At 39.1% G+C, this 24,981-nt stretch overlaps 1 protein-coding gene across 3 annotated transcripts in view; it reads right to left on the bottom strand.

Annotated features, from left to right (window-relative positions):
• Positions 1-24,981, bottom strand: part of DPYD (dihydropyrimidine dehydrogenase) — a 1,270,977-nt gene that overhangs the window by 787,392 nt on the left and 458,604 nt on the right. For all 3 annotated transcript variants that reach the window (XM_033915764.1, XM_033915766.1, XM_033915765.1), the window contains one exon: positions 21,534-21,695. In XM_033915764.1, the coding sequence (XP_033771655.1) occupies positions 21,534-21,695 (162 nt within the window). The remainder of the gene's footprint in view (positions 1-21,533; positions 21,696-24,981) is intronic.

The following is a 24,981-nucleotide window of genomic DNA, read 5'->3' as shown; positions in this document are numbered from 1 at the left end:
ATATTGAGGAGCTGCAGAGTGAATACACGTAGGTCAGTAAGAGGAGTTTGAACTATATGCAGAAGCAGCCAGGGAGTCAATTAAGTGACTTGAGGAGAAGGGTAACGTGAGCATAACACTGGCAGAAAACTCCTAATGTACTTCTAAATGTCCTGACAACTCATATGTAATCCGCCTTGAACCGCAAGGTAATTGCATAATAGAAATCACTAATGTAATGTAATATAAAATGAGGCACACAGCAGAATTCTGAACAGATTGAAGGGGAGAGAGATGGCTTTGTGGAAGACCCGCAAGAATCAAGTTGCAGTAATCCAGGCAAGAAGTGATGAGTGTGGATGAGGGCCTTGGCAGCATGCTCAGAAAGAAAAGTCTGGATTTTAGTGATGTTGTATAGAAAGAAGTGACAAGTTTTGGTGATCCATTGGAAATACAAAGAGAAGGAAGAAGTGAAAGATGACCCCGAGGTTGTATGCCAATGGGAGAGGGAGGATGAGAGCATTATTCAGCAAAATAGATATCAGAGGAAGAGGAAAGGCAGGTTTAGGAGGAAAGATAAGGAGTTCAGTCTTGGCCATGCTTAATTTTAGGCTACGGCGAGACATCCAAGCAGATACATCAGCCAGGCAGGCTGACAGTCTAGCTTGGATCCCTGTACAAATTTTGGGCATACAGAGCTAAATTTATGAATCTTCAGCACAGAAATAGTACTGGAAGCCATGGGAGGAGATTAGAGCACCAAGGGAGGAAGTGTAGATAGGGAAAAAAGAGGCCCACTATCAGTCAATGTATCTAAGGACAGAGCCCTGAGATACACTGGCTGATAGTGGAATAGCAGCAGAGGAGGATCCTCCAGGAAATACTCAAAAAGTGCGATGGGAGAGATAGGTAGAAAACCATGAAATAATAGAGCCCTAAAATTCAAGCGAGGACAGCATGTTAAAAATGGGCTTACTGCATTGGAAAGTCCCACAATAAAATGCACTAAGCCCATTTTTTAACACATGATAGTAAAAGATCCTTTAATGAGGTCTTAGTCTCAGTTTTTATTGTGAAGGATCCTGGAGAGATACAGTAAAACCACAGTTTGCAGGTAATGAATCAGAAGAACTGAAAGATATCAGTATGAATTATGAAAAGTACAAGAATCAATTGACAAACTCAACTGAAACAAATCACTAGGACCTCAACGGCACCAGGAGGGGTTAGACCCACCATTTTGAAGAGGCGGGCCTGCCGGCAGGAGAGAGTGGGCATCCCTCCTGCTAGATTTTGAACACATGTGCTAAGTGCTTCTGCAGTAAGTATGAATATCCAGTTAACACATACAAAAATGAATACGCCCACTCCCTACTCATGCCATACTCCCTTCCTGAAAAAAATAATGAAAAAATAAATCATGTTCAATTAGTGCACGCTGATAAGCTGATAAGGCTATTCTTATGCAGTTTGCCACAATCCTTCTTCCCTCATGAAAAGTGCATGTTGACACAATTTAGTAAAATGGCTCCTTAGGTTTTTGGTTTTTTTTTGCCCCAAATGTTATCTCTCACTGTTGTCTTGAGAAGACACCCTTTACTGGTAAACCCAGGGAAATGTCTTAGCGTGCTCTTAAAGGTTACTGTGGTAGAATATGTAGATAAAAGAGAGAGCTAGAGCAGAAATCAATACGGAGCAAGTTAGTTTATCTTTTTTATCCGTATTTACGCAATAACCTCCCCCTTTTACAAAACCATAGCACGGTAAGAGCTCCGATGCTCATAGAATTCTTTAAAGCGTCGGAGCTGTTACCACCACAACCAGTGCTAAAAAACACACTACGGTTTTATAAAAGAGGGTACAATTGCAAAGACTTTGAATATATTTATTTATTTATTTATGTAATGCTCTATATTTTTATTACATTTTCTTGAGATCCTTCATGTGCATCATAACTCACTGCAAAAATCCTTAATGAATAAACGAGAGCGTTATCCACCATGTGTATCCCATGCCTTATATCATGAATTATATCATTGTTTTTGTCCCCATCACCTCCTGTGGAAGATCAGTCCAAGTATGCATCACAGGAGATAGCAGAGACAAATGTTTTTTATGGGGTTCTTTTGCTAATATTGAAAGGAAAACAAACAAACAATGATTTCATCAGTACAATGAATCTAAATAAAGCAGTAATGAAGATAATCAAAGTAAGAACCAGCTTTTTGTCTTATCTGCTCTTCTGAGGTTACCTAATTATCAAGATACCATTCTAGAGCTGGTTATACATCTAATTACAAATAACCTGAATAGCATGCCTTCTAGGAAAACACCAAATATAATCTCATTTCTTAATTACTTACTTTCTATTGTCGACAATGACAAGATGATGCTATTAATAAAGGTAAACCGCCTCAGATATGTTCAATAAAAAATGCAAAAGCACTAAGACTAAGGGCTCCTTTTACAAAGCTGTGCTAGCAGTTTTTAGCGCGTGCTAGACGCTAACGCCAGCATTAAGCTGGCGTTAGTTCTAGCCGTGTAGCACGGGTTTAGCGTGCGCTAAAATTCTGCGTGCACTAAAAACGCTATCGCAGCTTTGTAAAAGGAATCCTAAATGTGATTAATGAAAAATTATTCTATTCATAGCACCGTACCTCTCCATTGAGCTTATGTGGCAAAGTAATGAATAGAACAGTTACCATAAATATTTTAAAAGAAATGTAATATATGGCAGAACAGAATAAGGCGTAGAAAAGTAAAAAGTGCTTATTTTTCTTTAACATGTGCAATGTGACTGATCTGTCGGATCTATTCTAAATTTATTCTCTCCAACTCATCTCCTGTGTTCTTTCCAACTCTGTTATATTTATTGCCTGCAATTGTTACATTTCGAACTGCATCTCAGTGTCATAGATGTATTTTGCCTGGGGCCAACACATTAAAAGATGCTCAGTGATTATCCTGTCTGCCTCAAATATGCAACGCATGCTCCATGTATGCCCCACTATACATGATATGTTGAAAATTGCAGTACTTGCTCACTACCAAATGTTCAATAAAAGCAGTTCTTTTAATGACTCCACTGGGGAAGCAGTTCTACCTCTTGGCCACGCAAAGCCTGGAAACCAAGCACAAAAGAAAAAGAATGCAAGGGGGATGGGGGTGTTTCGAAGGTACAAACGCAACATCAAACTTTACTTGGATGACATTGGAAGGCTTAGCAGTACTTAACAACTAACAGATAAGATGACTCCTGACACGGGCGGCTTCTCACCAAAACGTGGCTCCATGTTGAGTCCTTTATCTGGAATTGCCTTCATTTCTCAATAAATCTCTGGTTGTTCCTTATATTTGGGATTCGGCTTTTTATTTGTGTGGAAGGCCATTGTCTAATTCCTACTCTCTGTGTTTAGATTCTTATATCAGATACATAAATAAACTGACATGAAGAGAGTTGCTGAAAACGGTTATCTTGATGGGGGCTCCATCATGACTAGATTTCTAAGGGTGCCAATGTTAAAAGGGGCGTTTTCGATATGACATCTAAATTCGAGTTTAGACGGTCTATTGGAAGATGTATACAAATCCAGTAAAACATGGCCATTAAAAAAAAGACCCAAAAAAACTGCAAAACGTCTATATTGGGTTGTTGGGTTTTGGGTTTTTTTTTTTAGAAAATGTATGTTTGTGTTCTGTGCATCTATCTTTATGAACCATTAAAAAAAAACAAAAAAAACCCACAAAACCACATCCAAACGAATATCCAAAACAAGCCATTAGGGATGTAGGAGAAGTCAGCATTTTTAGTAGACTAGCCACACAAACATCCCAGCAGAGCAGTGGGGCACCTTAGGGAGCACTGCAGTGAACATCATATAAAAAGTCCCAGGTACACATATCACTATAAGCCCCATATAATGTATGGTGAACCCTCCAAAACCCGCCCAAAACCTACTGGATCCAACTAGACTACAGCAATAGCCCTTTTGCCTGCAGGTGGAACCTAAATATACAATGGGATTTGGGTGGATTTTGTAAGGCTCACAGATTCCACTATAAATGGAGTAGCTAGAGTGGGATATGGCCCTGAGTCTCCATCTCTATGGTTAACTACATCACCCACTAGGCTCTAGAGACTCTAGAGACCTGTTTGCTTCTCTAAAAGGACTGGTCATAACATATGAAGCTATCATACAGGCAAGCATATATTGTTTCATTTAAATCTTTGAGGGGGTGGAGGTGGAAGGAGGTCAGTGACTACTGGGAGAATGTGGGGGGGTGTGCTCCAGTGCTCATAGAATTCCTATGAGCGTCGGAGCATTTATCTTGCCGATCCGCAGTAGAAACCTCTACCACTGCTTTGTAAAAGGAACCCATAATGACTTCAAGACAAGAACACAGAGTTTATTTAAAAAAAAAATCCAACACTCAGCCAGCAGCCAATGCAACTGCATATATAAAAAAATAAAGATGTAACTGATTCAAATTTAGAAGCAGAAAAAATTATCCTCACATCTACATTTTGTATTAGTTGAAGTCTGCCCCATTGGTTAGGATGTACCCAATTTTGGTGGTATTTTACAAAAGGCTCTGCCAAGCATGCAGAACGGGAGCAGCCATTTTCAAAATTTTCACGCGAAACAAATAAACAGAACCAAATCTCATAGCTTCCAAATGCATGTGCTGGCACTTCCATGTGGAAGCATTAATTTCACAAATTCCATGTACGTAAGTGATGCTACTTTAACATGCCGCTGTCCCGTTTTACAAACCTATAAGTATAAACCCACCAATGAAGTTTGAGGCTTTTTTTCTTTCAGTTTGGATACAGGAATAAACAACAGCTGATTATTGAGAATTCCAGAATCCCTCTTGTAAAGCACTCCCTAAAATGAGGTTTGTTTTGTTTTGTTTCAAATCCATATGTGCATTTCAGCTGGTGCAAAACCTGACTGGGAAGTTTGTTTTCCCATATGGCTGATGCCCCAGAGTTGCAATGGGACTGAGATAACTTGGAGGCTTAATCATAATTGGACTAAGGTGAGATTACATCAGGGATAGGAGTGGGGATTAGCTAGTTAAGGGCCAATGGGATTGTTAGAGCCTTGGGCGATAAGTAACAGGCAAGGCGGTTTACCCATCCACCCTTCTATAAGTTGGGAAGTGGTGCTCCCAGACTAGGATATCATCATCCAGTCACTTGGATAAGAAATGTGTGTTATTGCTGTTTATGGCTGGAACGGGCAAAACAAGTTGATTGCAATTTTATTGCCCCGTGTTATGTGCATTCTCATTGTAAAATGGGGATACATTTTAGATGTTTGGTGCTCCCAAGCAGTATCCACCACCTTCAACCACATAATGCACTTGAAATCTTGCATGTTGTTATCTCCATATCTAAATAGGATTTTTCTGAAATTGTCATTTGCACATGTGTTCAATCTACACATGTAAATGCTGATATTTACACCTAGAGAATGGGAATGGGACTCTTCATTTAATTTTGACATCATAACCTACGCAATAAAGAGAGAAGCTCATCCACCACAGTTATTCTGACAGTGATATTTTATTGGCTATGAAAACACTGCATGCTAGAAATACCAAATATTTTCCCACAGTTGAATAATGAGAAAATTTTGTTAGTATATCCTGCATTGTTCGGGTCATTCAATCTTTGGGATCAAATAAGGAATGAGAGCAGTGCGGGCACTTGTGCTGAATTGAGAGCGTTTGCTAGCGGTTTTGCCGCCATGAAGTCTTGAGTGGGACTCTTTTCCAATATGAAGCTGTTTATTGCTAATAAGAAGTGAGTTTTGAAAAAATTAATAGGTTTATTTATAAGATGTGTGTGATTTTGATTTTTTTATTCACATGATGCTGCTGCTTCTAGAGCGCTGAGCAAATCTTCCTCTTGAAAAAGCTGAAGGGGAAACACATATTGTGTCAAGTGACTACAGGATTACACAAACTGCGTTCAGGAAGCTTTGAAGAATAAACAGGATATTTCAGATGGATTATCAGAAGATGGATTAAATTGGATTGTATGTGGATTTTACTTTTTCATTTTTTGGTTTATGTTTTTTGCATTTTTTGGATTTTGGGAGTAAATGGGGAGCACTAAGCACTTTTTGGACTTGCAGCAGAAGTACGGGAATTTATGACAACTCCAGCAGAGATAAGTACCCTCCTTTTTTTGATATTTATTTTAGAGCTTTAGTTTCTTTGAACTCTAGCTGTCTTATTGGTAGGAAGGGAGGAATGCTATGATGCATTTAAGCCTGAACTGGTAGAGTTCCGTGCTCTTATGCCTTGAAGTTCGTATTGGCTTTCACTTAGCACTATTAATTATTTAATTAATTAATTAATTAATTAATTAAGGTAAAAAATATTTTTAGAATAGTATATTTTCTCTTTTTGAAAAATGAAATAAGGAATAACATAGTAACATAGTAAATGACGGCAGATAAAAGACCTGAGTGGTCCATCCAGTCTGCCCCACCATACATGCTCCATAAATTAATTATTTAGTTTAAATGGTCCTTTTTCTTAGATATTTCTGGGCCAGAAACCCAGAGCCCTGCCCAGTAGTGTGCTTAGGCTCCATCTACTGGAGTCTCCGTGAAAGCTCACTCCAGCCCATCTTAACCATCCCAGCTATCGAAACCCTCCCCAGCCTGTCCTCAACTGAATGTCCATATATGGGACACAGGCCGTGCAAGCCTGCCCAGTACTGGCCTTTGTTCCTTCAATATATACCCATTATTTTCTGATTAGAGATCCTCTGTGTTCATCCCACACTTGCTTGAACTCTGTCACCATTTTCTTCTCCACCACCTTCCTCGGGAGCGCATTCCACGCATCAACTACACTTTTCTTAAAGTGTGAAACAATCTGGGCTTAGTGTGGTCTAACTCAGGATTTGCTTGTGCATTAAGCCCTGATTTACCGTGCATATTGTCTTTGTAGGCTGTGTACTAATGTTCCCATTATAACAGAATACTTGCAAAAATTATTTAGAAGGGTGCTAAGAGTCCTCTGCACCAGCCCTGTGTTATCCAGTAAGCATGCATTATGGTAATCCTAACTTGCTAACTAGATAATGTGGGAATGCCTACTCTTTACCCCTTCCAAAAATTAATTAAAAAAAATAACGAATGCATTTAACAGGCAAAATCCTACAAAAGGTTTAATGCCTTTTGCAGTATTGCCTGTTGGCACTCACTAACCGTGCATTAAGGGCTTAACAAAAGGGTCCTAAAATGTTTGAAAACTGACGCGAATGTATAATTAATATGGGAATGTATTAGAAAGGACCCTGGCAAGATTTATTTGACTTGGTTGGACTTCTTTGAATATCTGAATAGCCAAATTATTTGAGATATTTAGAAATGCTTATATTTGAAATATGTAAATATAACACGAAACTGTAAGTAACGTCATCATAACTGGGTTATGACTATCAAAGCCATGCAGGATAAATTCAGCCACCTAGTGCAATCTTGGTTAAAAACTGGCAATCTAAGGGGTTTATTAAGTTATGTTGTACCAATAACGTAAGTATAAGAGCAATTAAAGTGTGCAAGAAACCTACAATACACATCAATAGTGCTTAGCACAGATTATTTCAAATGCTCCTCCAATTTTTATTATTCCATTCCTGGCAAAAAATTGTTGAAGAGGTCGTGGCAAGGAACATCTGCAGCCTTTTAATTTATTTGATCCCATGAAATCAGGGTTTCAAAATAATTGCAATACTGAGCACTATTTATTAGCATTGAATTCAGAACTCAAGACAAATACTTGATAAAGGAGGAGAGGCTATATTATTGTAATTGGACTTGGCTTCAGGATTTGATGTCTCTTGACCATGATATTCTGCTGAATAGACTGGATGCTATTTGTCGTTCAGGGGTAGTATGGAGGTTTTTTTATTTATTTAAAACCAAAAAATAATTAGTTAGAGAATTAGTAGGAATTAAGGCCCATATTCTTTAAACGGCACCTTATCTTAGGCGCTGGAAGGCACCTAAGTTAAGTGAAAAGACCTGTAGAATTTTCAGTCCATTCGATTCAAGGCCCTCCATCAATTCGATCCACCCTATCACTACGAGATAGCTTGTACCTTGGTATGACAGTGTTGGTTATCTTCCTTACAACAGGTCTCAGAGGTACCTTTTATACCTATCTTTTCATTTAGTGCAATATATTCTAGCTCTCCCATATTGTTTGTTAGACTTTTTGCATTTGCATATACAGGAAAACTTGGACATGTCCCCTTTGAGGGGACTGTCCGGGTATCCAGAGGGATTTCCAAAACCCAGTAGTTTGTCCGAGTTTTATAAAGCCACGAGCTGAGGGCCACGTCAGGGCTTTTACACAAGTGCAGATGTCAACGTGATGATGTCACAAGCATGCGTGCATGCATGTGACATCATTGTACTGATGTCCACGCATGTACAGAGGTCCTCCAGGTTCGGCCCTGAGCTCGGGGCTTCATCTGGGGGCGGAGTTGGGACACAATGGAGCTGGACCAGGTGCTCTCTTTTTTTTTAAAGAGGAAATTTGGTAACCCTATGCATACAGATACTCGTATTTCAAGAAATGTTTGTCATATCTACTTACAATTTGCTCAGCAGTTAAAAACTTAAGAATAGCCTTACTGGGTCAGACCAATGGTCCATCAAGCCCAGTAGCCCGTTCTCACGGTGGCCAATCCAGGTCACTAGTACTTGGCCAAAACCCAAAGAGTAGCAACACTCCATGCTACTGATCCAGGACAAGCAGAGGCTTCCCTCATGTCTTAATAACAGACTATGGACTTTTCCTCCAGGAATTTGTCAAAACTTTTCATAAAACCAGCTACTCTATCCACTTTTACCACAACCTCTGGAAACATGTTCCAGAGCTTAACTATTCTCTGAGTGAAAAAATATTTCCTCCTATTGGTTTTAAAAGTATTTCCCTGCAATTTCCTTGAGTGCCCCTAGTGTTAAAAAAAAGTTTCAAGGCAATGGAATCATGACTCCAGAGGTGTCTACTGGCGCCTAATACCACTGAAGGTGTGGCTAATAACGGAAGTGGCTGTCGGCGCTGGTAAGTGTCTACGAGGTGTGTTTCACGTCAAAGGTAGACACCAGAAATGTAGGCCTTGAAAACCCTGGCCTTCATTTCTGATGCCTACCTTTATCGGAGGCGCAATGCTCTAAATGGTGCCATCACATGATTGACACATGATCGGCGGCCACTTTTAATGTGGCCGCCGACCATGGCGCAATTTAGCGTATCTGTCTCAAAGTGACTTCAGAGGCTTAGAGTCCTGGCTTTTGTCTTCCTTGATGCTCTCCTTTCTCTTCCATTCTGTTTAATGTTTTTTTCTTGGCTTGTTACTGAAAGAAATTCAGGCATTAAATTTTTCTTATTCTTTTACATCAATGAGGTGCAGATTATTATTCTAGTCTAATCTATAATTACGTAGACTTATTGTAGTTTGATATAAATGTTTTAATAAGGTTTTACAATGGAAGACAGCTCATGCTAAAAAAAACCTCAATATTGATAAGATAATTTTGTCATGGGTAGGGGACAAAAGGAAGGCTATTCCCGATAAAGATCCTGAAATTAATAGTACATTTTTTTTTGTTGTCGAATATTACAAGTTGGTATTTATTTTTGACGCTGTCTTCTTGAAGTGGAGGATTAGCCTACTGGTTAGTGCAGTGGCCTAAAAGCAAGGTGAACAGGGTTAATTCCCACTACAGCTCCTTGTGATTCTGGACAAGTCATGTCACCTTCCATTGCCCCAGTACAAAATAAATACCTGTATATAATGTATAAACCACTTTAAGCTCTTTTAGGCTTCTGCAGCTGGTATCATGATTGTTGCAGTTGTCCCACTCCTGCTGCAAGGGAAAGGGATTGTATACTAGAGGTCTGCATGGGAACAGGGATCATGGGAATCCCATGAGTCCCGCGGGAATTCCCCCTAACCCACAGGACTCCCACAGGGACCCCCCCACTGGCCCACAGGACTCCCACGGTGACCCCCCTCTAGCCAACGGGACTCCCACGGGGATGGAAGGCTTTGGAAGCAGGGTTCGTCCATATAATATAAAGGACACATCAGCCTTAGTAAAAGAGAGGGTTTATAAGTTAATTATCTGAACAGAAAACAAAAAAAAGGGTTCCACCAAAGAGATTCCACAAGGAAAACAGCAGCGCAAACACAAAAGGAACTGTGGAATTGATGATCCTGTCAGAAGTAATTGCTGCTTTTTATGGGGATGGGCGGGGATAGAGGTAATTCCTTGTGGGGATGGGTGGGGACGGAGAGGATCCTGTCAGGGATGGGTGGGATTTCTGTCCCCGTGCAACTCTTTATTGTATACTGCCTTTTTGTAGTTTTAAAACCACACTCAAAAAGGTTTTGCATACAGGTACTTTAAGCGTTTTACCTATCTGTCAGGGCAGTGAAGATTAAGGGGTCCATTTACTAAGGCGCGCTAGCCGTTTTAGCGTGCGCTAAATATTAGTGTGCGCTAAATGCTAACGCGTCCATTATATTCTTTGGGCGTGTTAGCATTTAGCATGTGCTAATATTTAGTGCCTGCTAAAATGGCTAGCACGCTTTAGTATAAGGACCCCTAAGTGACTTGCCCAGGGTTACAGAGAACAGCATGGGGTTTGAACTCCATGGAAAAGGGCAAAGTAATGCATTTAGACAGAAAGAACAAGGAACACGAGTATAGAATGTCAGGTGCAACTTTGGGTAAGAGCGAACAAGAAAAGGACCTGGGTGTACTGATAGAAAGTACCCTGAAACCGTCGGCACAATGCGCAGAAGCGGCAAAGAAAGCAAATAGAATGTTAGGCATGATAAAGAAGGGAATCACGAGTAGATTGGAGAGGGTTATAATGCCGCTTTATAGAGCAGTCAGACCACACTTGGAGTACTGTGTCCAACATTGGTCTCCCAACCTAAAGAAGGATATAAAACTGTTGAAGAGGGTACAGAGATGAGCAATGAAGCTGTAAAAGGTATGGAGAACGTGGAATACGAGGAATGACTTAGGAGACTGGGATTGTTCTCCCTTGGGAAGAGGAGACTGCAAGGGGATATGATCGGGACTTTCAAAATACTGAAAGGAATCGACAAAATAGAGCAGGAAAATAAGTTATTTACAATGTCCAATGTGACATGGACAAGAGGACATGGACTGAAGCTGAGGGGGGACAAGTCCAGGACAAATATCAGGAAGTTCTGCTTCACGCAGCGAGTGGTGGACACCTGGAATGCTCTCCCAGAGGAGGTTATTGCAGAATCCACCGTTCTAGGATTTAAAAGCAAACTAAATGCACAGCTCCTTACGAGAGGCATAGAGGGATACGGGTGACTAAAATTACGCCAGGTATACACCTGGCTGGGCCTCGGCGTGTGCGGATCACCGGACTTGATGGACCGAAGATCTGATCAGGAGATGGCAGTTCTTATGTTTTTATGTTCTCAGAGTGCTAAGGCTGTAGCTCTATCTGACCACTACACCACAATCTCCTCTGCTCCTCAGTAAGCAGAACTAACATGTCAGCCCGCATGCCGTGGCTTTCTTCACAACAGCTTAAACATAACTTTTACTTATGTAGATACAGACAACTGTTTTTTTGGTAACCACAGAAAGGCAGTACATCAAATTTCATATTTTTTAAATTGGATTTATTACTCACCTAGTTCATTTTTAAGGTTCAAAGTAGGCTAACAAAAGTCATTGCTGGTATAATAACCAGGAATTACAATAAAGCATAATCATCACTAAAAGATAGAGAAAAATCCATTGTAAAAGTTTTGCAAATAAATATGATTTCCTTTTGGATATTTGACAAACTGGTATATGACATACGCATTGTATGGACTTCCAAATCCCAACTATATAAGGCCAGGATATAGATATCTAATACTGAAATATGTCCATATGGCAAGGAGATAAAGTCTATGCATGCTTTGAGTGAGACTATTGGGGGTTGGGGTGGGAGGCTGAAATATGGACATCCTACTTTGATCACAGATGGGAAAGGGATATCAATGTCTCAAAAGATGGATGCTATTTACACCTGGTACTTGGCGTGTCCATGTTACAGAAAAGTACTCACTGGAGGAATTAAGGCATAACACCTTCTTAATCCCCCAATGTTGCTGTCCCCATTCCTCTTCCTAAATGTGAAATTGGCATGGGATATTAAGCTGTATGATATGTAGTTTTAGGTACTATGCATACCAATGTGCAGACCTGAGGAGCAGCCTAATGGTTAGTACAGTGGACTGAGTCCCAAAATCTCAGATTCAAATCTCAGTTCAACTTTTCTTTCTTTTTAATTGTAAGCCTGAAGGCTGTTGAAGTGGGATACATAAAAGTACAGCAGGTGTTTGGGGTTTTTTTCTTTTCCTGAAGGGCCATATAGAGGAGGAGATAGTGGATGCTATGGATAGGCAGACTGGATGGGCCACTTGTGCTTTATCTGTTACCATGTTTCTAATTTTAAAAAAATGCCCACACAAAAACAAAACCCTAAAACAAAAAAAACCTCACAAACTACTAAGGTGGGATTTGTAGCTGGGTCCTCTGACTCTCAATACACTGCTCTTACCATTAGGTTACCCCTCTGTTCTGAATAGATATCTGTATGGCCATTTTATAAGAAGGGTGTTTCTATGCTGCCACACTGATGTCCATGTCCCTTGTTTTCCCTGTTCATAATTTGGACATTTCAATTTATATAATGGATATTCATCACATGGACATCACAGGAGACAGGTTGACCCAGAAAGTTTTTCCTTAGGAAAAAAAAAAATACCTATGCAAAGACAACTTGGATCTAAGGCTAGGACTTGATAGGTCCCTGTTATTATTAGGATGGAGTGTCCAACATTCTGCCAGCGAGTAGAAGTAGCCACTTAGGGAAGCTACATAGGAAGTGGCAGGAACATCCTGCAATACTGATCTAAACTAATTCCCTGATACCTAGAATTGTCTGAGTGATTTCTACTTCTGAATGAAAAGGACCTACTTTGCATACTAATTTGCCTATATTTTCTAGATGGAGAGAACTGCTGTTTGAAAGGCCTTGGAGGGGCTTTTTCGGCCCTGGGCAATTGATAAATGCTGGGAATAGATAAGGAAAACCAAGAGACTCCATTTTTGGTTTACTGGAAATCCTTTCACATTGAGGGTAAAGAGCTATTGAGGACGTTTGACCATTTTATTTGAGATTGAGTTATGGTTCAAGGAGGTAACCCTTGAGAGAGTGAATGTGGACTTCTGAGCTATCCTTCAGTAAGTTTGAGATGGAGACAAGAGAACCAGAGGTGACTACAGCAACCAGAGTGAGCTGGAGATAATTACAGTGATCAAAGTGGATTTTGGTGACTTGGTCAGACAACAAACATGCATCTCACATGTGTTTTAGAACAGGACGTATCCTATTCTATATTACTCAGAAGATGGACAACACTGAGGAATCTGATTATAACCAGCCTTGACATCCCTTCTTCTCTGTTTGATGTATTTGTTTAGTGTATGCCTGGGTATGATTGATTCTGTCTTATTCAAAACTGTAGTTGCTTACTACTACCTATTGTGTAGATTGTAAACCGCTTTGCTCAGCATATGGCTTTGGCGGTATATAAGAATAAAATTATTATTATTATTATTATTATATGTAGTTAAAGGTGAACGAAGAGGCCCAAAGTCTCTATAGTACACTGTAAGGGCTAGATGCACTAAAGATACCGACTGGATCACTGTTGCCTGATTCTCCAGCAGCAATCGATGCGGTATGAAGTTTGTATGCAAATGATTTGCATGGAGGTGCAAATCATTTTCATGCAAACGAGACTGATCAATCGCTCAGTGAGCAACTGACCAAAGCACAGAGCCCTAACAGCAGAGACAGGGGAAGCAGATGTTGTGTGTGTGTTAGATATGCACAATCTGTCCTTCAGACCGCCAGTCCTAAATGATGGGCCTTCTCCTCCCCAGTGCATCATGTGATGTATGGGGAGGGGCCTTAGGCATCTGTCAATCAGGCCTTAGGCACCTCCCTTTGTATCCAGGATACTGAGTGAGGAGTTTAAAACTATGATTGGTCAAGCCAATTGGTCAAGCCAATCAGGGCCTTGGGAGGGGCCTTAGGTGACTGAACCAATTAGGGCCTTTGGTCCTTCCCCATGCATCACACAATGCACTGGGGAGGGGAAGGCTTGTCATTTAGGACTGGAAGCCTGAAGCAGGAGTTTCAGAGTGGATTTCCTGCTTTCAACTTTTTAAAAAGGTATGGGGGAGGTTCGGGAGGGGTGGGATAAGCGTCTGGTGGCAGAGGGAGTGGGCATCCCTCCTCCATTTTGGAAGGGTTCAAGGGTGCCTAGCGCAGGGAGGGGGCAATTTTATCTCATGCCACATTTGTCAGGGGTCATTGGGGAGGGCCATCATCAGTGGTGGGGGACATTTTTTTCATTATTTTTAATGGGACAAATATTTTGCGTGTGTAACACATGCAAAATATCTGTGCCGTTGAAAAAAATCAGATTGCTCACCCCCCCTTTTTTGGGGGGGAGGGGAATAACCAAGCGATGTTAGTGCATCAATCGCTTGGCTACTTTGCATGAGGATTTAGCTAATTTGCAAGCCTAATCGGAAAATGGGCGATCGAGGGGAAAAACACACGGTGGGCTGTTTTGTGCACTCGGTTGGTAAAAGCGATCATCGCTACAGCTGCGAAAACAGGTTTAACGACGATTGCTGAATTTAGTGCATCTAGCACTAAGTTAGGTGGGGGTAGGTGCCCTACTGCTGCCTACCTTAATTGTTTTTAAACGGTGCAGTAATTGACCATGTCATTTAAAAACAATTAAAAAGTAATTATTAAAAAAAAGTGGATGCTTTGCTGGCATCTCCAAATATTGTGCAGTGATCACATCTATGGAGGTGCCTAAGGGTGCCTAAGGTCAAAGAAGGTGTGATTAACACTGAAAATGACTTTAGGCACCTTTGTAGATGTGATTCATGTCATACATAGGCACCAGAATTGTAGGTCTTCCAAACTCTGGCCTACATTTCCGGCGCCTATGTTTGGCAAAAGCCACAATTCTACACCTGGTGCCTTTGTATGATTGACAAGCGAATGGTGCCATTTTTGGAAGCACCAGCCGATAATAGCACCATTTATAGAATCCTGCCCAGATTGTTTATTTACAGCTATTAAGCTACACTTAATAGGTACTTATTCTTTATCCAAAATTACAGTACTAACGTCATTGATTAGCAAAGTTTATGCTAATCTTATATCCGCCTTGAACTACAAGGTATAGGCGGAATAGAAGTCCCTAATGTAATGTAATCTTGATTTGGGGATCTTCACTTTAGCAGCATCATTACATCTATCTGCCGTATTTGATCTTATTAATCATAGACTTTTAGAACCGCATTCGTATTTCAGCAGTAGGGGTAACAGGAACAATACTGGACTGGCTTGTCTTGTCTAAAAGAACACTCCTTTCCAGTGATGACAGGAGGGAAACCGTCCAATGTTACAATGTAGGGTTCCACAAGGTACAATTTTATCTCCTCCTCATTTATTTCTTCTATTATTTTTAAGTCCTTTAGCAACATTTTTAAGGAGTTTGGAATTAAAGTACATATTTATGCAGATGATATCTTATTGCTTTTAGTTATGGATCCCAATAAGTTGGATTTTAGGCCATTGCAAAATTGCCTTACAATGATATCTTTGAGACTGTATCAACATCGTTTAATATTAAACCCAGAATTTATTTTGTTATTTAGGTGTTATGCTAGACCAGGGGTGGGTGACGAGGGCCGCAATCCAGTTGGGTTTTTAGGATTTCCCCCATGAATATGCATGAGATTCATTTGCATTCAATGGAGGCAGTGCATGCAAATAGATCTCATGCATATTCATGGGGGAGATCCTGAAAACCCGACTGGATTGCGGCCCTCGTTGCCCACCTCTGTGCTAGACTATCAACTTTCCTTTGCATCTAGAGCTTCATTTGTTATGAAGGTAGTGGTTTTTTATTTTTTTAAACCTGAGACAGCTTTGTTCTATCAGACATTTGTTTGACAAAGCATCTCTTCACACAATGATAAATGTTTTCCTCATTTCACTGATTGATTATTGTAATGCCATTTATTTGGGCACAGAGGCAAAAACAGGGGAAAAAAAAAAAACCAAACACAAATGGAATTGTCCAGATCAGAATGATGTGCACTAATTAAAGTGTCCTCCAATGCATCTGATGATATAACATCAGGTAACAAGCGTCCTGCTGCTATTCGCTTTTGGAGAAGTTTTAGTTGACTTTCTGTTTTGTTCGAAGTCTGTTAAGACCTATCAGAGTGGGAATATATTCTAGATATTCACATTGGTGGCTTTCAAGACTCCTGAGGAAGGCCTGTTGGCCGAAACATGTGCATGTTGAGTCATTGAGTCGTTGGATGTATTTTTATGTCATTGAATGAATAAAGATTCCTATATTATCAGATGCATTGGAGGACACTTTCATTAGTGCACATCATTTATTTGGGCACTACACAAAATAATTTAAAAATGATTACAAATCCTTCAAAGCACAACAATTTGTCTTCTATAAAGCAAAAAATGTTATCATTATTAAAATAATATCATTGGTTACCCATCTCTTTTAGAGTCCAGTTCAAATATTGTTCTTATATTCAAAGGTTTCTGATTGAGAGTTCCTGCATATTTATCATTGTTGACAATTCCCTATTGTCCAGTATGATCCTCATGATCAATTAATAATAATAGAATGGCCCTTCTTAATTGTTGTGGTTGTTGGGTCTTTCCACATACGAGTAAGCTGAACCATTTACTTAAATGTGGCAAGACCCTGACAACTGCAGCAATAATGATGCCAGCCACGGAAGTCTAAGAGAACATATGGTCCTTCCTAATTCAGTATTCGCTAAATTAGAACTTACCCATCATTCTGTTTTTTTATTTTGTTATCTTATTTCAATTGAATTTTTTTTTTCTGAATTTATTAGAACAAAATTGTTCTTTTCTCATTTTTAATTGCTTTAAAAGAGGTTTTTTTAATTTCAAACGCCATTCGAGGAAGCTGGATTTTGATTTGCTGAGAGAGCCTGATTTGTGTGTGTGTGTCTTTTTTTTAAATTTATCATAGATGGTTCTTTTCTTCAGTGTTTTGTGTAATCAGTATACCCCTATGACTTGTCTTTTCAGAATTGGTAGTATATAAAATTACAATAAACTAAACTATTTGGAACCGTCTTAATTCTCAATTACACAATAACAGGAATATGGTCAATCAGATCTCCATCTGGAAGTTTTTTCCCTTGTTCTGAATAATTTTACATGGTCAATATGCCCTCAAGATTTTGAGTCAATGTAACCTGATCTCCAAAGAACACATGCAGTGCAGGATAGCAAAAATCCAGCAACAAACAATGAGACCAAGAAACTTCAAGAACATTCATGGATGGTATTGACCTAATAATAAATTTTTAGGGAGAAAAAAATAAAAAAATCAGGTTTATAAAATGACCTCTCTTACATGTTTAGCTCAGAGACAATTTGCAAATTACTACACTGTCCTCACCTCAAGAAAATCCAATTGGCATACTAAAGTTTCTTAAAATCAAATAATGCCATGTTATGTGTGAAGATTTTATAATGAATTCCACTAACACCATAGGATCAGTAGTCTGAGAATGGAGCAGATGATAGATCAGATTCCCTGCATTTGACAGGAAACCAATAAGAACTCACTATCTGGAAAATCTTCAGTTCATACCCGAGAATAAGGTAATTTTAGAGTCAATAAATGATAAAATACCACCACCTCTTCCTGACACACTTGGACAATATTCATAGCTATAATCTAATGGACACATGTGGTTCTATATAAATATATCACTTTCAAGAATCCAGGATTCAGTGATAAAAAGAATAGTTCATTTCTTAGGAACATGCAAATCATAAATCATTTCACATTTTGATCTTATCAATCTTGCATTTATCAAATCTAAAATCTAGTCTGCTGAATCAGTCCTAGAAGGCGGCATTGCAATTAAGTTCTGCATTTGCCACCTACTTTGTGACCTATCCAAAGGCTGTACTGTGACATACCACCATCTCCCAGAAATAACTAAAAAGAGAACACAAATACACAGTAAGTTCAATAAAATTCACACCACAAGATAAAGACTGGTAAGTTTGAAATGCAGAACTTAATATCAGAATAAACACTAGAAAGGATATTGTAATTTGAGGGCACACAAATGATCATACATACCCTATTATATTAAAAAAGTAATGAGTTTTATCACTTCCAAATGTATGCACAAAAATTCATTATTGTGCAAGAACACCAGAAACAGATTATGTTAAACTTTGCAAGCATGCTTTATTCATGGAAAATGTTAATTTTCTTCTAGAGGTATTTGGGACCACTAATGTGGATTTAGATGTTGCCAGTGAGCATCTTAAAGGGACCAACCAATTTCTTTAGAAATAGCCCTTCATTTCTGTAGCTGAAATAGATAGAGTTGTAGTGATGAAGGGTATGACCCTCTCCCTAACCTCCTATCCATTCTATTGATGCTTAAAATACTGTACAATTTAGCTCCAAAGCAATGCCACTTTATAAAATAAGGAATTGATATCCTGCAGTTCACAATATAACATATAATAGAAGGTGTATATCAAACCAATGTTTAGAGATGAACTCCTTCAGTCATCTCCTAAGTACCTTCTATAAAATATTACTCTTCAGGCCCTAAGAAATGCCACCAGATGTTCAACATTTCATATCATCTGGCTTTATGCATTCAATCTTCACCGGGTCACTTATAACAATGAGTCTAGTGGATATACTCCCAGCTGGAGGTTAGTGCCGGCATTGTGACATCATTTGACGTTGCCTGCAGTGGTAAGCTCCACCCTGCGGCGTCACTAACAGCCGAGCTGGTAGTATTTAAATGTGATCTATAGCACGCCGTGGCCATCTTGTTAAAAACTATCGAGTGGTCGCGTCTGCGTGGAAAAGACTTTAGTTGAGGTAAGAATCAAATTAAGCAGGATTGGTAGAATGTTCAGTTTGAGCAATATTTTATTATTACTAAGTTTGGCTTTTCTGTTTTTAGGGATTGTGGCCCTGAAGAAACCCCCTAAGGGTGAAACATGTTGGCATACTTATCCTGTACCACCACCACCTAAGTTAAGTAAAGTCAAATTGATTCTATTCTACTTAAGTTAAGTAAACTGCTAAATAATTGTTATAAGTGACCCGGTGAAGATTGAATGCATAAAGCCAGATGTTATAAAACGTTGTTGAACATCTGGTGGCATTTCTGAGGGCCTGAAGAGTAATATTTTATAGAAGGTACTTAGGAGATGACTGAAGGGGTTCATCTCTAAACATTGGTTTGATATACACCTTCTATTATATGTTATATTGTGAACTGCAGGATATCAATTCATTATTGTGACTTTATAAAATAAGGACACACTTTAGATCAGGGGTCTCAAAGTCCCTCCTTGAGGGCTGCAATCCAGTTGGGTTTTCCCCAATGAATATGCATGAGATCTATGTGCATGCACTGCTTTCAATGCATATTCATTGGGGAAATCCTGAAAACCCGACTGGATTGCGGCCCTCGAGGAGGGACTTTGAGATCCCTGCTTTAGATGTACTATTTGGCAGAGAGGAAGATATAGGGGACTGCAACTCCATAGCTATAGAAATGTTATGGACAGACCATTACCTAATACGCTTCGGGATAAGACCATCAGAAAGTGAGAAACAATCAAAAACCTCCAGAAAGAGACTGAGATTAGGGAAAGGCTTTATAGACAGCACCAAATTCAAAAATAGACTGGAGAAATACCTCAGAGATATAGAAACCGAAACCACAGACATTACAGAACGGGTGAAACTCTGGGATGAGGCACCGGACCAAAGCCTAGAAGAGGTAACTTCTTTGAAAACACATAAAAGCAAACAAAAGAAAAGATGGATTTACCCCATCAGAAGAAACCATGAAGCTAGAAAGAGAGAAAAGGAAACTCGAAAGAAAATGGAGGAAATCTAACGAAGATAAAGAAGCTAGAAAAACCTGGCTTAGAATCAACAGAATTTAGATCAGGATAATACGTGTTTGAGGGCACGCCACTGTGGTGCTTTTTATCCTGCGTTAAGCACACATTAGTGCTTACTGCAACTTAATAAAAGGTCCTTAAATGTTTAGGTACCCCCAAAAATACTGGCTTCTTGCTCACAATTGCACACACATTCCTATCGAGTCTTTTGCTTTAAGTTCATTCTGTGTTTATTACTCAGGTGATCAACAGTAGTGAATTGAATATGGACTTGATTTCCTTATGTGAGTTATAATATCCTGTTACACTATCCTGGTCTAATGTGGCAGTGGGGTTGGCTGCTCTTGGGAATGGAGAGGATTATTTTATTTATTTATTTATTACATTTCTAACCCGCTTATAAGTATGCGGTTTCCATAATTTGCATACATATTTATCCATAAACATACAGATCCTGTGCTTTCTTGAAACACTTTTCCAAATAAAAGCTTCCATAGACAAAGTGATTTTCAAAACCTTTTTAAATTTCCAAAATATTTAAAAGAGATCTCAATGGTCCTGTCAATTTGTGCCGCAAAATAACTCCTGCAGCATTTGCAACTATTGATATAAGTATTTAACAGCATCTTGCTTATCTGTGTAAAATGAGCACATGATGTTCATGTTGATTGGTCAATGAAAATTAAGGCCCTCTCTTACTAAGCCACAGTAGAGGTTTCTACCACAGCCCCATGCGCTAAATGCTCCATTGTGGCTTAGTAAAAAAGGGGGGATGGGGGTAAGTTCACTCTTTTTATTTATTCAACATCAATGACTCAGAAATTCCCAAAAAGTAAATCCAAATACCAGAAGCATCAACTAAAACAAGGGAAACAATCATTTATAATTAAATTAAAATGGCTGATATTGACATTTTCAGATTAAAATTTCAAGATTATAAATCATTGTGCCTGTGCTGTAGTCATTCTTATGCTAACTCTTATTACTAAAATTGTTTATAAAAGCATGACATCAAAAGCTATTTGCGGACCTCAGTAAGTATCACCATGTTTGTATTGCAGGGTGTCATTTTTATTACTTGATATGCTGTAAATAGAGGATTTTTTTTTAGTCAAAATGTATTTCAGAAAGTCAATAAACCTTGATTATAATTCATTCCTCGTTAGGTTATGTGAAAATGCTAGATTATCCAAGTTTTCATCTCAAGAGTTAAGTTGCCGAATTTGTTGCAAAAAGTAATGCTTATATGAATGGATTAAGTATCTTTTACTTCAGCCCTACAGCATGAATTATTCAAAATGCTAAGACTTTTTCTTTCAAATTGCTAACAATTTAGTAATTTAAAATGCTGTTTTTTACATCTGCTACATTATGGGCCATTTATACTGCATGTTACATACCTCTGTAGCAAACTGCTGCAATCCTCCGATATTAATTGGTCCTTCCTCTGTTGCATATAAATTGCATCCTCCTACACAGAGGTCTGAGGTTGGGCACACCATTCCGCATGTCAGGCCAAGTGGGTTATCAGAAAAAATAGCTTTGGCAGCTCCATAATAGTTCTGCATGAACAAAATAATGTTATATAAATGAAAATTGGAAATTATATAGCACACGGGAGAAGCATTTCTAATTTGTATTCCAATGTCAGCTATTTGTATTTATTTCATATGCTAAATACACCTTAAGGAATTAAATTCCTGTTATACATATTATAGTTTAAAGTAAATTAATATAACAGCCTAGAAAAATGGATTACATAGAATCCTATGGTGTGTAAATTCTTCCTACTCATTTTTATACTCATCTTTATATAAAAAGAAATATATCTCCTCATTCAAGCAAAAGATTGTTTTCAGACCAATACATGCTATGCAGAGATCATATTGTATATTTGATATGCATTGCACTTTTTTGTTCCAATTAAAAATTCTGAATTAAAACACCTAAGCATACTTGGATATCAGCTGTATAATTTAACATTTTTAACTGAGCATAAGATATGATTCTTACTAGGTAAACTCCTGTTCACACTGCCGTTGGGGGTGTGGGGGTGCAACTCCTCACATTATACAGAAAACTTAACTTTTTCCTATAAAATCAGGAAAAAGTTGTTTCCTCTATAATGGGGGGTTCCAACCTCCCCCCCCCCCCCCGCCAACAGCAGCGCGAACACTATTAAGTAAACTGGGGGGATTTCCCCTTCACACTCCCCGTCAGAGCTCTTTAAAATTAACTTTTCCGGCGGCACGCTGGAGTTTTGCGCCCAATTGTCTGGGCTCAAATGTTGGCGCAGCTTTGTCTCGCGTGCGAATGACTAAACCAGGCAGACTAGCTAAACTAACTGGTCTTCTGCCATCATTCATTCATTTTCTTTATTTAACATCTCTAGCCTGTGTTAACTAACCCCCCTCTTTTACAAAGGCAGTTATCGTGGCAGCCCACGGTAATTTCTCTGACACCAAAAGGGATTCAATGAGCGTCAGAGCATTTGAAACATAGCATCCACTATTGTGACTTTCTAGAAGGGAGTAAGAAGCTGAGACATAAATATCAAATATCAACATAGCAGAAATCTTATATCCTGAATAGAGCCTATGGGGCTCATAATAATTAAAAAAAAAAAAAAAAGTCTAAAACAGGGGTAGGGAACTCCGGTCCTCGAGAGCCGTATTCCAGTCGGGTTTTCAGGATTTCCCCAATGAATATGCATTGAAAGCAGTGCATGCAAATAGATTTCATGCATATTCATTGGGGAAATTCTGAAAACCCGACTGGAATACGGCTCTCGAGGACCGGAGTTCCCTACCCCTGGTCTAAAAAGTGGCCTAAATGGGTACTTGGACGATCAAAAAGCCTGATCGTCCAAGTACCCATAATCAAAGCTGGTTTTAGACGTATCTAAAACCAGCTTAGGTCTTTCCCTTGCCTCTAACACACAGAGAGAAAAGAGGCATTTTTAGAGGAGGGGAAAGGGCGAGTGGTGGGTGGGAGGTGGGCCGACCTATACCTAGGCGTACAACACGTATAACCAAAGATTTTGACAGGTTGCCTAGTCAGCACTTATATGTTTTGACTTAGACCAAGTCAAAACAGGTATAAGTGCCGAAAAAGGAGCCGCTGAGCTGATGGCGGCTGGTGCGATCAGTTCAGCGGCCCGGCAACTTACCCCCCCCTCCCCTAAGGCAACCATCGTGGCAGGAGAGATGCCTCATCTCCCCTACCGCGATGCGATCACACCTCTACCCGAACTGCCGCTACCCGCGGCAGAGAGATGCAATGGGAATCCTTAACCATCCAAAGCGAGTCAATACTCAAAATCCATGAGTCCATGTGCAATCATGGACTCATGGATTTTGAGTATTGACTCATGGATTTTGAGTATTGACTCTCTTTAGATGGTTAAGGATTCCCATTGACTTTTTGATGTCTTCTTGGACTTCACACTTGAAGCTTGAATGAACCAAAGATAAGTGAGCTATTCTCATTAGAAATGTGTGAATGTAATAAAGTTTTGGATTCCTTCCCTCTTTTGAGTTTTAGGATTATGTTTTAATGTGTATGTTTTGATGTCATCTAATTATTGAATTATTATATTATTGAATTAATAAATTGTTGAATGAATTTATATTTTATATTGTATTTTTGAACAGTGGATTCTCTTGATGGTATGCACTTGATCAGATGTGAATCTACATGATTGTATATATTTTTTTCTCTCAGGGTTGTTTTTTTTGTTTACAAGACAAATACAACCACGGTTAGAAAGACCTCACTGTTCTGACTAAGGTCAAGAAGGGATCCCTATTCTGAAGAGCAAGTCACCCTTTGGGCGAGGCAACTGGTTATATAAGCCTCATCAACTAAAGGGGATATGTCTAATACTGCCTGTAGAGACCAAGTAGCATCTGAAAAGAAATACGTAAATCAAATTTGCTTACTCGATATTTCTATATATCTTTTTTTTCCTATTTCTTCTTCTTCCTCCATTTTTTTGGTTTTCTTCCTATTAGTGATACAATTCTTATCAAGTGTTGTGAAAGGTAAAATATAGTAATATGGGTGAAACCAACTTGAATGATAATTAAAAGGAGGGTGTACCTATTTGATATATCCCTTTCAGCTCAATGACTCTGCACTCTTTCTTGACAACATATCCATTTTCCACAATGTAATGCATTTAACTGCTGTCTGTGAAGCAGTCTACAATATACTTCTCTCTCCGTATCCACGGTTTCCGTATCTGCAGATTTGTTTATTCGCAATTTTTTGGCTGCTGACTCCGCCCCCCCAAAATTACATCATCATTAAAATTATTTTTCCTTGTACTGTACTGATAAAAAAGTTTATTGCGTAACATTCACTCTGAAAATCACTGCTTCCATGCTTTTTTCCACAAATTTGCTGCTTCCATGCTTTCCCCCATAAAATCGCTGCTTCCCTGCTTCCCAGTGTGCACTGAGAAAAACGCTGCTTCCTAGCATCCATAGAGAGAAAGGCTTCTTCCCAGCATGCATGGAGAAAATCGCTGGTAATCGCTGCTTGGCTGCTATTTGCCCTAAATTCTCTTTGAATCGCTGGTAATCGCTGCTTGCATGCTCCAAGCCCTGAAATCGCTGCTTGCCTGCTCCAAGTTATTTGCGGTTTAAATAATAAAAACTAGGATGTTTTCTAAAAACCGCAAATAACATATAAAAAGTTATTCACGGTTTTTCCATATTCACGCCTATGGTTTGCCTGCATCCCCCGCATCGCCCACATCTTCTGGTGCCTGTACTGAAGAAATAGGATCACAAGTATCAAAATATACTGAGACTTTGAGATAAGTGTTCAAAACCATGACTTGCC

Source organism: Geotrypetes seraphini, chromosome 12 (assembly GCF_902459505.1).
Source record: "Geotrypetes seraphini chromosome 12, aGeoSer1.1, whole genome shotgun sequence".
Classification (NCBI taxonomy): Eukaryota; Metazoa; Chordata; class Amphibia; order Gymnophiona; family Dermophiidae; genus Geotrypetes; species Geotrypetes seraphini.
This window is presented reverse-complemented; position numbering and strand designations above follow the sequence as displayed.